Source organism: Olea europaea, unplaced genomic scaffold, assembly GCF_002742605.1.
Source record: "Olea europaea var. sylvestris unplaced genomic scaffold, O_europaea_v1 scaffold1985, whole genome shotgun sequence".
Taxonomy (NCBI): Eukaryota; Viridiplantae; Streptophyta; class Magnoliopsida; order Lamiales; family Oleaceae; genus Olea; species Olea europaea.
In genome coordinates, this window is record NW_019237714.1 from 8,020 (window position 1) to 23,836 (window position 15,817).

Below are 15,817 nucleotides of genomic sequence, written 5' to 3' on the forward strand. Positions count from 1 at the left end.
CAATTTGAAAAATTATTCTCTTGCAACATCTTTTGAGTGATCTATTTACCCACAAAACTTATAATACAATAATTCTATAAAAACATCAATTGTTTGGGCACCTGAATATTGGATTTCACGATATTTGCCAAGAGCATCGTACCAATCTTTAAGAAAGCTAGTAAGCGTTGCTAAAAATGATTTTATTACAGAGGCGTGTGTCATGTTGGGCCTCTGTAATTCTGTTGAGCACCATGTTTTCATCTCTAAGAATCTTGCATTCCATAATGATGGAGGATTATCATCAAAAGTGAATTTGACTGAGGAAGTATCTTTGCAAATCATAGTTATTCACAACATGAGTTTCATAAGCATTAACAACTTCATCAATAGTTTTTCCTGGTTCATTAACAATAGGATTTCCTTGTTGAGTTTGACTTGGTTGTGGATTGTTAGCCATATAAAAAGGACGATGATCTTCTAAAGAATCATCCAAGGACTCTTCAAGCTCAGAATTGGTTTCATTCGTGACAAATAAGACTAGAGGTATGTAAGGGGCATGGTTTTGAGATTTTTGTAAGAAAATGGTAATGGTGTATTTTTTCACCATTTGTCATCATTTTTCAGGGTTTGATGAAGGCAAGGCTTGTGGTCATAGGAAGAACATATTTCAATTTCTTTTCCCATTCTTCATGGTAAAGAGTGAGGCTATGGATCCAAAAGCTCCAATTAAATACATAGGACCAGATATTTGTGAAATAGGGAGATATGGAGTAGGATGGTATGGAATAGATAGTGGAATCATAGCATTGTTTTCAAGAGAGACAAGTTTATTTTTGAGACTCTTTATTTCTCTTTCTTGGTTTGCTTTAGGGTAAACAATTTTGTAATAGGGTCATAATTTCATTGTGGAGGGTCTCCATTTTTTTACAGCCTGGGGAATGGGGTTCACGTTATTTGAGTTTTTTGTTATAGAGTCATTTTAATTCTTTGTTGACTTTGATCAATCATTGTCAACGGCACTTTTGATAAACTGCATTTTCTGAGTATTAGTTGAAAACTATCTCAATTGTCGAAATTTGGTCAACCAAACCATATGATTTTTTGGATGTGGGATTCTTGATTTTCCAAGAATGGGTAGAACATTCTTTGTCAAAAGAAATGAGTGGATGAAAATCTTCCTGTTGGATAGGACAGAACATAGCTATAGGCATAGCTGATTGTGAAGATGGAGTTGAACTATTATCCACTCATATTCTTTGTGTAATTGGTTGCAATCATCATCATCATCAACATCTGATCCAGTGGGATTTATGGGGGGTGGAGTAAATTGGACATAATAGTCGAACTTTCCAGAAGGTTCCCCTAAAAACCAACTCTTCTCATACACTTGCTTGTGCACCAATCGAAAAATATAGAATCTAATAATCGAGGACATCAACATATATAATTATATATATTTCCTCGTGCTAGAAATTATTTTGATTCTCAACCTTTCTCATACACTTGCTTGTGCACCAATAGAAAAATATAGAATCTAATAATCGAGGACATCAACATATATAATTATATATATTTCCTCGTGCTAGAAATTATTTTGATTCTCAACCTTTCTCATACACTTGCTTGTGCACCAATAGAAAAATATAGAATCTAATAATCGAGGACATCAACATATATAATTATATATATTTCCTCGTGCTAGAAATTATTTTGATTCTCAACCTTTTGTTTTAGGTGCACGAGTAGAAATTATTTTGATTCTCAACCTTTTGTTTTAGGTGCAACAACCTCGTGCTTACGAGCTAAAATAAGTAATTACAAAAGAAAATATAAATATACTTTTAGGTTATTGCGTTTGTTAAATGGATATTTTTATGGATCAATGTACTTAATTAGGTTAAAATTCGATAGAGTGAATTTACTTCCTTTTCTTGGTAATGTTTTCTATTAATTTCTTGAAATTCGACCGCAATTCAATTAATTTCATTACTCTGTAGGTAAAATCAATAGGCGATAACTACATTGAAATTGTTGGTTCTAACACCTTTTCTCATATAATCAATTGTTAAAAGCTGGAATTGTCCATCATACCACAATTTTAATTGTTTCAGTAGTTCGGAATCATCAGCATAACTAAAATCACTCCATTGAACTTTGTCTTTGTCAAATAGAAGCTATGTTTATTACAATAAATTGTTGAATAGAAAAATTTTCATAGGACAATAATCTAGTTCTTAAGTTTATTTTATTACTTGTTTGATGGTTTCGTGCACTTACAATTTTATCCCATCGATGGTCAACCTCATTAAGAAAAGTAACACAAGCATTTTATTGTTGTTCATTGTTTTCATTTATACTCGATGCATGTCTTTAAAGTAGCATGTGCTTTTGAGCTTCAGACGAATTAACTACTCAATTGAATTTTTGAATATTGAGGTTCCATTTTAAAATGTCAATTTTATTAAAAAGATTAATATAAACTCGTCTTATTTATTATTTTCAACTTTACTCGACGAGGCTGTTTACCCTTAATAAAAACTTTATTAATTAAATAAAGACTATGCTAAAGTAAAAAAGAGAGTTTATAGAAAAAAGGGAGGGATCGAGCAAGCTAAATTCAAGAATGGGTAAGACTTCGGCGAAAAGTATTATATTATATCTCAAAGAAATAATTGGAATTGATGATAGTGAAACCGTTAGGTACTTAGGTGAGCTGAAAGTTGTTTAACATTTCAACAAAAGCAATCAAGATTGGACGTTTGGACAAAGACATTTCTCCTTGTGATATCATAAGATAATATGGGGGAGCAAGATCCATCAATTTCATTTACTTTTTCATATCATTAGAAATTTCACAATGATTAAACTTAAACCCTATTTGATTTTGCTAAAAATTAAATTTTTAGTATATTATGTTAAAAGTTGATAAAATATTTGATTGAAGAGTAAATAAAAGTTGTGGGCCTTATAAAGTATATAATTTAAATTAATTATTGACTTTGACTTAACTTTTTATCAACTTTTTAATTAAAATAATCGAGAGCTTGACCGTTTCTTCCATATAGAATACTTGCTCTTTATATTTCTGAATTTCTCCTCGGTGATAATTTCATTAGCCAAGAAACTTCAACAGTTTCAAACTTGGGATTCTAAGTTTTGAATTCGATATTAAAAATATATATATATATAAATATAGGTCTGACCATCTTTGATATTGTAATAATATAGAAATAAATATGATCATGTCCAAAGGGGTTGTTCCCATAAGTATCCTAAGTTGCTTTCATCTTGGAAATTAATGATGGTATCCAAGGATTGTTGTGATGAAGATATTGGTGAAGACTGTGCCATTTCCATCCAAATGAGAGCCATAAGATTCTTTTGTTGGCAATGCATGTTCCCGAGTTCTGCTTGTGTCTTGGCTAATTGTTCTTGGAGCTCGTTGACTTGGTGTTGGAGTTGACAAATTGTTCCCGTACATCCATATACGGGATCCCTAAGCCTGGCATTCGCTTCATAAACCATGCTACTCACAGCATCGGCTCTTTGAGACTCGGGCAATTCCTGAAATTTTAGTGCTCGATCATTTATCGCAAATTTTACACTTGTCAGGCAATGATTTTATGAGATGGTGACTAAATTTTGTCAAATATCTTTCTTCTTCAGTTCTATGTGATTCAATTTTATCCGTAAATTTTAAAATAAATATTTTTGTAGGGTCGAACTTGACAATAATTGATAACTAACTTTACTTGTAAGTGGAAATATGCTACTAATCGATGTTTGAAAACAAAAAATTGGTCAAAGGTACGAGTTACTTTCAAACGTTTCTATCTACCTACCCGCCGTGTGAACTATTCTATTTTTCAATTCTCGATCGATTATTATTATTATTATTATTATTTTGTACATAATTCTCAATTGTGTATCTGGCTTATCTCCTATGCATTTACACAAACTAAAAATGTCTGCAAATCTACTCCAAGTTGACTAAAAATGAGTTTGCCATCCAAAAGTGAAGCAAATAAAAAGCATAAGATTTTAATTTCATTTCCGTCATTCAATATTGCTTGGCATTGTGAAGTCTACCGTACCAAACAAGTCATAAAATCTTTGATATAGAAGACAAAAGTATAAGATGTATATAGTATGAGTATACCTGCAAAAACTTGATTATATTGCTCGCGCCAAACACCCGATGAGCAGTAGTGAACTTCAGTGGATCATTTGGAGGAAAATAAGGCGCCAAAATGCATTTTTCAACACATCTTCGACGTAATATCTTGCAAGCAGCACAAGGGCTTAACACCACAGATTGTCGAGAAGGAGAAGGCGAAGACGAAAGAGAATGTGATTTTAATTTTGTGTCACAGCACTCCATTGTTAAGAGTAGAAAAATATGTGAACAAAGACTATGTATGGAGATAAAGAGGATTTTCCTACTGACAGTCTGCACAAGGATTAGGATATATATAGGCAAAGGAGAGGAGATGGGTATGGGCCATTATGTTTGGAAGTCATCGGCTTGCATGTTACTGTTTAACTCCAACAATAGCGGGGATCAAAAGAGATATAAGGATGAAAGAGTAACCGACACAAACGAAAAATGTAGACAAGTGTTAACTGAGCGAGGAAGATATGTTTCAAACGTGAAAAAGAAAAATCTACGCTCGATCAAGGAAGACATTATACTTGCTCGTAAGTCATTGTACGACAAATTATGTTGTATCAGTCATAGTAGGTTATGAAGACTTCCAAGCACACGTTTGTGTATTTTCTTGCAAGTGGACCCGGTTCAAGAAAAAAAAAATTGAAAATCTCATTACCCTTGTAAATTACTCGATTTGTCTACATCATTATAGATTATCAGAGACATTTTTAGCTAAGCTTTAGTAATAAAGGCTAATATTCAACAAGAAAGCAGCCTATAAAGAAATAAAATTAGAAAATTGATGTCATGGTCCAGATCGACTAATTCTTCATGAAAACAACATTAAAATGGTAAATTAGGATACGCAAACTCAAAGTACCATTAAAGTGAAGAGATTTCAAAATCATGAAATACGTTAATTTGGTATATGTCACACTAAACAAGATAGCATACAAATTTCACAAGTTTCTAATATTCCTTTTAAGTCCATTTGCTAGGAGACAGCTATTTCTAATTTACCGGTGATTATCTACTACTTTTCGAGCTGGAAAAGAATAACTTTTAAATTACTATGAGACAAATTACAAAACATGTGTTCCAAATTCCCAATTTCTTGTTCTTTCGGCAAAAAATAAACTTAATTGGATCAAAATTGATTGAATTTGATTCGGTTCAGTCCAATTCTTTTATGCTTCAAAAATAAATTTTTTTTTAAGTATATAAGTTCGTGTAAATTTCTTCGATACTTCCAATTTCACGTGACAAGTACATTGATTAATACTTTAGTTACACATGTCAATTTATGTAAATTGTGATTTAATTGAGAGATTATAATTACAACCGAATTAGGATTCTATTATGTAGATTTTTCTAATAACATGATCAGAACTATTAACTTCTTGGCACTAAGATATAAAATTGTATAAATACAGATCGTTCTAGACCAAAATGCTCGACCTAAGCATACGCGGTTGATTAATTGACCAAATTTATAGCATTAAGAAAGGAAAGGTAAGGCTTAATTATATGGTCACACATCAATCTTATCATGTTCATATGTATTTATTGTGGACTTGGACTCCTTCATACGGTGCTCTTAGCATTCAATACCAGTGAAAAGAAGCAGTTTTATTTTATTATTATTTTTTTTTTTTATACCCAAGTGTCCGTCTTATAGTGATTAATCCTGCGACTTACGATCCAACCCCTCTTCACGCAGACCATTTAAACCGCGGGTTGTGTCCCAAACTGGCCAGGGTCCAAAAGCCTTCCCAACTGAACTGCCAAAGTACCGAACGAGTCAAACTCATGTATGCGCCTTGCCTTTCAGGAGAACTCATGCCTTACAGGAAATATCCCGCATTCCAAGAGAAAGCCTGCCTTCCAAGAGTCTCATGAATTTCGAACCCGCGACCTCTGAATTGCCCGCCTTGAAGAATTCCGTCCTTTACCAGTTGGGATGTGCCCCGAGGGACATACCAATCAAAAGAAGCAGTTTTATGCATATAAGAAGAGTAAGATTTTGAATATCTTCCCCAAACACGTACTAGTTAAGCCTTTCTTTCTAATATGATGACCTTGTTTAGAGACCAAGAAGTTACTTTAAAATATCATTAAATAATTTTTTCAAAATTACTTTGTCAGACCAGAAGAGTTTTAGATGAAGCCGTTGGAATTTATGTGACTTTAAATCTCAATAACATGAAAATATAATTACTTTATTGCCAAAAACTTCCATATCAAATCACCAAGATAATTATAAAGTGCGGAACTTACCTTAATTCATTGGGAATGTTTCTTTAATACTGGATTTTGATTCTGGATCTTGAATCTTGAATATTAACTCTTTCAATTCTTGAGTTCTTGATCTTGGTTTTGCTTCTTGATCCATATTCTTGATTCCTGAAATCCTTCTTTTTTATTATTGATTGTAAATTGTATGTTTTTTTGTTGTGGAATTTGGATCTTCCTCTTCAATATATTTTCTCTTGTATTCTTATGTCAATGAGATAACATAAGAAATGAGATATTGCATATGAATTGGGGATCATAACTCTATATATAGTTTTCCATATATTTTTCGCCAATCATAAGATACAATTCTGAAGGAATCTAATCTCTACACATATAATCTGACCCATACTTTATTTAGATGTAGTAAGTCCAATAATTTATTTTTTTATTAGATTACTTTAATTTTTGGCTTCACTTTAAGATGACCTTATACACAATTAATTACATATGTAGGCTCACATCACAAATTAATAATTTTTCAACAGAAGTTCTTCTACAAGAAGCAAAATAAAAATAAAACCTCTGTCAAAAGGAGCCTTAGCCTGATTAAGAAGAACCAGCTACAATTACAAAGGACCATAGTCAATAAAAGTTCACATAAAAGTAATTTGAATTACCTTTTAAGCTTAACCAGATGTACTAAGGTGTGATGCTAATTAGTTGTCATGTGAAGCAATTGGTAATTAAAGAATGCCAACGTATGTATGATGAAACATGTCAACAGAGCTTCAATTAGGTCTAGTTCAGATTTGCGTAAATTTGGCTCAGAATAAAATAAGAACTTGCAATATTTTTCAAACTCATTTCATTAAACTAATAATAATCATTCGTAGAGTTGTTAATAGTCTCATTTGATAATTAAAAAGTTAGATAAGGTCACGTGCATTAATTTCTTTTTTATCTTCAACAAAATTCCTCACATACATGCTGATTTCATTTTTTTCACATCAAAAGCGTATACAATTATTAATAAATGAATGACATAATGATCTTTTGATTGACTTTGGTACCATATTCAATTTTGAATTTCCAATTATGTTAAGATGAGTAGTTCAAATCCTTATATGTTTAATCAAAGTGAGATCTCGGCAAGATGGTGATCCATTTGTAAACGTTAACCTTCAAGTCGTAATACTCATTTTAGCTTTGGACGTATTAAATTGCTTGTGTGACTTTTTTGGAATAATTTTTGAAACGAGGTGATTAAATGTACGAGGACTTCACAAAGAATTTCACATCAGGGAAGGGCCACACGGTTTAAGCCAGAAATTGGGAGATCAATCTTGGAATTAGTTTCCCAGTATTGATAAAAGTTGATCTCCAGCTGTGATTCTAGAACCAAGTCCCATATTTTATCTAACGTATGACTTGATTGAGACAAGCTACCTCAGTGAAATATGTTGGCCCTCATAAATAATTGGATTTAGAAAGAATGGGGTTTGAAGAATGAAATGAAGTAAAAAGTTAACGGATGCAAATGGCATTTTCAATATCTTTGTTGAACATTAATCATGTCAGCAGTTGATCAGATGTCCTCAAAATTTGTAATTGCTTCGTGTCATTATGATACAAAGGAATTGTTGGAAGAACAAAATTTAGTGGATGCTGAGTGAGAATTAAAATTAGATTTTTTTAGTTGATTATGATAGAAATTTTTAAAATATGTGGTTGAATAGTTGTGAGACCCATAAAAAATTTGGTTAATATTGATTGTTTGACTTTAGATTTTAATCCCAACCAATTAATGTAAACCCTCTGTTTGACAATTTTTTTTTTTATTTTTTTTTTTGAAAAAATGAGTTTTTGAATTGTAAATTTTGAAAGAATGTGTAATTAAAAAGTAAAAAAAGTTTTGAATTTTACGTGAAAATTTTTTTATTGCGAAAATATATGATTGAAAATGAGTATGAGAAAATGATGGTCAAATATGCTGCAGAAAATTTAACATCTTTAACTAGAGCTGCTATGCCGATAGATCATGAATGTGTGGGTTTCTGTTATAAAGATACATGTCCAATGTCTACAGCATTTAATTAAGGTGAAATCAATTCCATAAGCACCATTACATTAAAAACTACGGGACATCAGCATGTAAAAATAATGACTTTTGAGACCGTTCCTTCATGAGAAAACACTTGTAACAATACATGATATAATAAAGGTTATCCTCAAGTCAAAATATCAACAATATGGACAATCAAGTTTATGAGTTACATGGTTCCTTTTGTGCTGTTGTTTGATTCTCGCGGCTTTGCTCCGGATTCCACTAGGTGATTGTTCTCTCTTCGACGACGTAACTCTCTAGACATGAAGGAGATGTAGCAACACTGCCATTTTTGTGAATGTGAAGAACCAACAATGTCTTTGCAACACTACCACAAAGCCTAAGGGTGCACTGATAATCAGACCATACCCTCAATCGACCATTTGCATTGTCATCTTCTGCAGATAAAATGAGTACAGCATATTCAGAATGTACCAGAGTCGGATGATGGCGATAGGCAACAAAGTCCACTCCATACTGGGATCCTGCCCTTACGACCCAGTTCTTCAGTCGAAGATGAGAGTATGCTTTAAATAAATTAGGAAAATTATTTCTCTTGGATATTGCATACTTTCAAAATTCGTCATCATTCTTTAGACAGTTATCTGCACCTACAACCTTTATACATTTTAGCATGTAGGACAAGTAAAAGGCTTCCTCCATGCTTAATTGAAACCACTGCTTATCCTTCTCTATGGTGACGATAGGATAACCAAAACATGCACGATTAAAGAGTTCGATTTGTTCCACATTTGCTTCAACTAGTACACTACAGCCGGAGAGCAATCCTTGAGAATCAGCTTCAATTAGATAGCTTTTGAGCCGGGAAACTATCTTTGACATGGGATCTTCAAGCGCTCTGGCTTCTGCCCCCTTCCCTTTCCATCTGATCCCCATTATCTGTTTAGTGGTATAAAATTTGAAACAGAATAACTTAAAATATGCCAATTACGATGCTCTATTGTTATTTGGATGATAAGAAAAATTGACACCAACAATATTATTTCCAATTATAAAGTTTGATTGAATAAAGCATTTCAAACACATTATGATGTGAAACTGGAACAAGAACAGAAAAGTACTACATATGGCAAGAAAAAAAGCAATTATCGCTCAGTAAATTTACAGAATTTCAGTTGAAGGAAAAAAGGATTAATATTAAGCAAACATGACCCAGTACTGACTTATTTAATTAGCGCGAAATATATTATCCTAGTCCCTTGAGCCATTTCATCAACGTGCTGTGGACATATCAATGGAACTAGGGATGTCATTCCAGCTCGGCATGCAAAAAGCCCGTGTTGGCTCGACTCGCAGCTCATGTCCACCGAGCCTCATTTTCGGGCAATGACACACAGCTTGGCTCGTGTGACGGGCCAAAATGTCCGGTGACATGGGCCATAAAGGCCAATTTTGGCCTGTGATGCAAAGGCATGTAGTAATTTTGTCTGAAATTTGAATTTGCCTTTAGCTTGAATTTTAAATTTAATTTCAAATTTTGTAAAATGGGCCAATTTTTTTTTACTTTAAGTAGGAAGGTAAAATTTTGGATTTATTTTCAACTTCACTCAACAATATTTTATTCTTAAAAGGAATTTAGAATTAAAAAAAAAAAAAAAAGAGAGGAAGACACCAAAGAGCCAACTCTGCTCAGTAAAGGTCGAGCTAATCCTCAGTGTTTCGGCCTAGCTTTGGCTCTACTCAGCTCGGGCCAAAAAAGGTCAAACCGTTTTTTGTACTGGCCGTGCGCGAGCCGTGAGTCTCGGCTCGACTCATTTACATCCCTAAATGGAACTGTATGCTATGTCCCATTACAAAATTAAAAATCATCTACGTGCATCAAAAATCATAAACTGAGAAAGTATAAAATGTAACAAAGTAAAAAAGAAACAGAATAGAACAACTCACTTGCCCAGCTGGAAAGAAGGATAGTTAGCCTGTGAAAGACTGAAGATGCATAGTTGCTGTTGCTTTTAATATATTAAATAGGTATTCTTATTGGGTTCAACAGCTGCTCGCAAGCCTAAAAAATAGGGAGTAATAGGCATGAGAATGCCAGGTTTTTAATCGAAAAATCCTTACATAGAGGAAATTTCCTGGACGAAACAGAATGTAGATATTACACGCCAAGTTTCATTCTCGTGTCCAGGGAGTAGATAATTTATTCTCCATTAGCCAAGGCCCCCATCAAATCCATTTACCAAGCCAAACAATCAAAATGGGCCAAAAAACTGAAATGCAGAGAACATTGTAAACCAAACCCCAAATAAAGGACAGAGAAAAACAAAACCCAATGGCAGAAGGAGCAGATTCAACAAACAACCGCAGAAACCATGCTTAACATTCCAAGAGCCCAGGAACGGACAAATAGGCCGAAAGAAAAGATAGCTTCAGCACCACATCCTAAACGACAAAGAAGTTTATGCACTTGTTTGAGCCCTATTCTTTCGGAAAAATTCATTTTTCTTGACATCATTTCAACCACACATTCTTTAATAAAATAATATTACACGCAAATTCAAAACATTTCCTTATTTTTTAACCACACATTTCCCATCAATACACTATTCAAAAATTCATTCTTCCCCAAAAAATGGGGCTCAAACAAGGGCTATAACAATAAAGTCCAATACCAATTTTAATCTAAGTCAAAGTCAAAAACTAATTTTAACCACATATTATATAGGACCCACAACTTTTCAACCACACATTTCGTCAACTTTTATTAAAATTTACTAAAAATTTGGTCTCAATCCCTGCTGAATAGGGGTAAAAATTACGGCACATGTAGAAATGTTCAAGGGAGGGAAGAAACACTGAAAAATTGGAGCGTTTACAACTTACAAATATGGCATTTGTGAGTAAGGAAAATTATCTTCATATTTTTTTTCCTATTATCCTCATCATTTGGTTGCGCCAGTATAGGAAACTCATAGACTATGAAACTCTAAACTTGAAGCGCTATCATCTTAATTTTGAGACACTGAGACAACAAATTTCAACCATGAGAGACTGCAATCAAGCCAAGGACAGCACTTCACCAAAATACTTAATTTCAGTTTTTCTACTATCAAATGTAGCCTTACTAACCAGCATATAGAATAAAGATAAGCACTCATAATTTCAGTAAAAGTAAACTGTAATAATCTAAACAAGGGACAAAAGGAGTGAACCCGAAAATAGTAATTTTTCTAGCTTATGGAAGATCATGAACAATTAAAAGCTCGAGACACATACGGAGATCAAATAAATTAAAATAATCAGTTAAGGACTTTCAGGGAGGCGTGTAATAGGAACTCCCATAAAAGAACCAGTGGCCAAAGTATAAAATAAAATAGAATTCACAAGCTCGCAAACTGAATCCATATGCAGAGAAAAATTATATATATATATAATGTAAAGTAAAGTTGTAACCACGGTCTCGTAAACAAGAAAAACCAAGAGTTAGAGTGCCTCTCAGTTTATGAAGATAATATCAAACCCAGGTAGAAGAAAAGAAACTGAAAAAATCCCAGGACACCAATTTAACAATGCAGTTTATACATCATCCACCCAGAAAACCCATACGAGACATAAGAAAGTTCTAAAATTACACAAATTAAGACAAACAGAATCAGGAATGGGACAGCATCAAGATATGATTTTTGAATTAAGCTACTTGTAAACCGATTTTGATATTTGAGGTGTCAAAATTGAGACCATTGATTTGAATAAGTGTTGTTAAAATCAATGATAAAACTGTGTCATATCAAAGAGCGTAAACAAAGCTGTCCATGGTGTAATTGTAGCAAAATGGTTGACTTTTATATGCAGAGAGGAACATTAACTCGAACATTGATCGCTTCGAAGACTATTTCGACGACCATTTTGACGATTACTCCAACGATAGAAAAATCTCCAAAAATTGAAAACAATTTCTCTCTTTATACTCTACTATAGAAACTTCTCAAAAAATTTATCTGTGACTAGCTTTATTTTTTGTGATCACACCTATCCAAAAAATTTCAAAGCCACTGACATGTGTTATCTAAGACTAATGTGATCAAATTTGTATTCAATGTGACTAACTACGACCAAATTCGTATTCGTCGTGACTTTTTGTGACCAAGTCAATATTAACTGTGACGGTATGTATTCAAGTAACAATCGATCACAATCAACACAAAATTAGCCACAACTTTCACAATAAACACATATTTGCCCAGAAAGAGTCACCACAAACAAATCTTCACACATCGTAGACTAGTACCACAATCCACCACAGTCACTACAACCTTCACCACCAACTTTACTATATTTACTGACATGTGTTATTTATGACTAATTGTAACCAACTTATCTTCATTGTGACTGTATGTGACCATATCAGTCTAATTTGTGTCAAGTCACATACATCACAGTTAACATAGTTTTTATCACACGTAATCACAATAAAGGTGGACTTGATCACATTTGATTTTCGTCGTCGCTCCCATTTCGGCACTACCACCACTCCCAACAACGCCAACCAAATGTGCACCCACAGTTCACACACCCACCACCACCGCATCCAACTACACCACTATCTCACCACCACCGTCATACCCAAAAATTCCAAGTCGGTGTCAAAGGATTACAGCGTTGCGACGAAGGACTACACGCTCAGTTCGCGTCAAAGGACTGCAACGTCGTCGTTCACCGTTCACAAAGTTGGAATCAATGTTGCCTAGCAACGCTACTGAGAAATCTCAGTAGCCCCTGATGCCATCAATGTCATGTGGCGCATTTTTCGACGTTGCTGGCACATCTCCTTAATCACTGGTTGTCGGAGATCGAAGCACATACCGATAGAGCCACCAAGGATCTACCGCTTTGACCAAACTATGTTAAATAGAATTGTCGGAGATCCTCATATTGAGTGAATGGAATAAGTTTGGTGGGGGTGAGAGAGAGTAGGTTGGGTTGGGTGAGGTGGGGTGATATATGTATATTAGATGTAATTAAATTTTTATTAATTTTAATTATAAAACCTAATTAATACCTGATTTGTGAAAATGAAATTTAATCCATTATTTTTTGAAAATGAATCTTTAAGTGTAGGTTTTTAGGTAATTTTATTGTTAAATTATGATAGTTTTGTAAAGGGAAAATTACATAGGCATCCCCAAGGTTGTGAGCTATTATAGAGATGCCTCAAGAAATTTTTCCAAAATTATAGAAACCTCCCATGAAATTTATTTTTTGTAACAGACTCTTCCTATCAAACATATATTTCCATTTCACCATTTTCTTATATTACTATGATATTTTTATTGCATTATATGAGATCATTAGTTTAGTTACAAGAAATAATAATTTATATTTTATATTATTTAAAATTATAATTTATGATTTATTTCATGAAAAAATTTAAGGCATTTCGTTTGCTATTTTCAATTTTCATTATGTAAAGTAGTTTTGGTTTGTATTTTTGAAAATGCATTTTTGTAAATAAGATTAAGAGAGTGTTTGAAACTCATTTTCATATAAAAATCCATTTTAGAATAGTAAAATGATGGAAAATGTGTGGTTGAAAAATGAGGAAAAGTTTTTGATTTACGTGTAATATTATTTTAATAAAGAATATGTGGTTAAAAAGAAAAGAGAGAAAAATACATTTTGAAAAAAATAAATGCCAAAATTTCTAATATAAAACTCAAAACCTATTTTTTTGACATTTTAACTAAAACGCTCAAAATATAGAAAATAAAAGTAATGTTTTTCCTTCCTTGATTCCAAATACAACAAAAATTCATAAGAGAATCCAATGAGACTCTCGTGGAACTCTCCATATAGAAATTCCATTTACAAATTGTGGTCATCCCTGAACTTTTAAAATTATTTCAACTTGGTCCTTACCAAATGATTTCGTTTGATTTTTTGGTCCTTTTCGTCATCTTCAATAGTCATCTTGAAACTTTCAAAAGTTTACACTTTTGTCCTCAAACCTCAATAATCTTTCGAAATAGGTCCTTCACAAGTTTAAAAAATGTGCAATTTAGCTCCTGACTCTCAATAAGTCGAATTTCACTCCTCGAAACTTGTGACATTCATCTGATTACTCTCTTAATACCTATTATTAATCCCGTGCAATTTTATTAACATTCAATTCAATTGCTTCGTTCAACTCCAATTAAGCTAAATATCGTTAATTTTGCTCAAAATGCGTTCGAGTCTGAATTTTATCTACAATATGAATATTTACACTAAAATAAGTATAATTTTACTCATATTTGTAAATGTTATCCAAATAAGCGCGTAAAATATAATTATCACTTCCTCCAATATCAAAGGGAAAAAGACGGGTAGGAGATGATTTTTTGAACATGAGTGTGATTGTACATGCAAAAAAATTCAAAAAATGATGACAAATACTCAGCAACTCATACACAATTGTACAGATTTATTTTGTGGTTTTGATTTTTCAATTGAGTTATTTATGATATGCCTCTTAGTATTTAAACTTGTAATTTTAATTCACTCGCTATTGAGTTGCTTGTTGCAATTTTATTTTTCATATTCTGTAATTTTCACTTCATGTCATTAATTTTCTATTTTTTGCCAATTCAATTTATTATTTGTTCGTATTTTATTTGAGATTTTTTTTTAAGATTTCTAACTTTAAAATATATATATACTACTTGGTAATATATTAACATAAAATTATTCTATTTTACTGAATAATCAAATTTAACAAATTAAAATATGATATCTATATATTTTTTTTAAAGTCCAATCCAAATGTATTTTTCAGTTTTCTATTGTAAGAATATTTTTTTAGAATGACAAATCAAACAAAACAAACACTCAAAACAAAAGGCGAAAAATGAATTCAAAACTCAAAATTGGAAAAAAAAAATGCAAACTAAACTATAGGTTTAGCAAATATGATTGCAAATAATTAATAAATCAAAAAAATACATATTTTGAATAATTTAATAAAGCTAATTAAAAACCAGACAAATATTTTATATCACTTGATTTAGTAGCATGATCTCAAACTTTCTGTTTTTTGCACTTTTAATTTATACTATACAAGCTGATAAAATAAAATAAATATTTTAGTGTTTTTGTTCATTCAAGGAAAAGACAAATAATCAAAGGAAATTAGTTTTATAAAATTCATCAATAGTAACGATACATATTCCATGGTCTAAGATTTAATCCTTATTTTCATAATTTAAAAAGGACATATATATATATATATATATATATAGAGGGGGTTTACCAAAATGTTGTCCCCCACCTCACAATGTATGGCAGGCCTCGCGTGTATTTAAAATTGACAACCCGTGATTATCACTCCTATTATGAGTAGTAGGTAAAAG

The 15,817-nt window shown here is 32.4% G+C and overlaps 1 protein-coding gene and 1 pseudogene across 1 annotated transcript; both read right to left on the reverse strand.

The window, feature by feature from the left end:
- Nucleotides 1-3,032: 3,032 nt before the first annotated feature.
- Nucleotides 3,033-4,625, reverse strand: LOC111379417 (LOB domain-containing protein 1-like). The gene is made up of 2 exons (XM_023002773.1): nt 4,142-4,625; nt 3,033-3,546 (listed from the first exon to the last, which is right to left on the reverse strand). Exons 1-2 carry the CDS (start codon nt 4,361-4,363, stop codon nt 3,223-3,225), a joined length of 546 nt encoding a protein of 181 aa, XP_022858541.1. The 5' UTR covers nt 4,364-4,625; the 3' UTR covers nt 3,033-3,222.
- A 3,776-nt stretch (nt 4,626-8,401) lies between these two features.
- Nucleotides 8,402-10,985, reverse strand: LOC111379409 (annotated as a pseudogene).
- Nucleotides 10,986-15,817: the final 4,832 nt, after the last annotated feature.

Bases quoted from the DNA above. Each gene is read 5' to 3' on its own strand.
- LOC111379417 (XM_023002773.1), bottom strand. From the start codon at position 4,363: ATGGAGTGCTGTGACACAAAATTAAAATCACATTCTCTTTCGTCTTCG. The intron at 3,547-4,141 runs GTATACTCATAC...CTAAAATTTCAG, and splicing joins ATATAATCAAGTTTTTGCAG to GAATTGCCCGAGTCTCAAAG.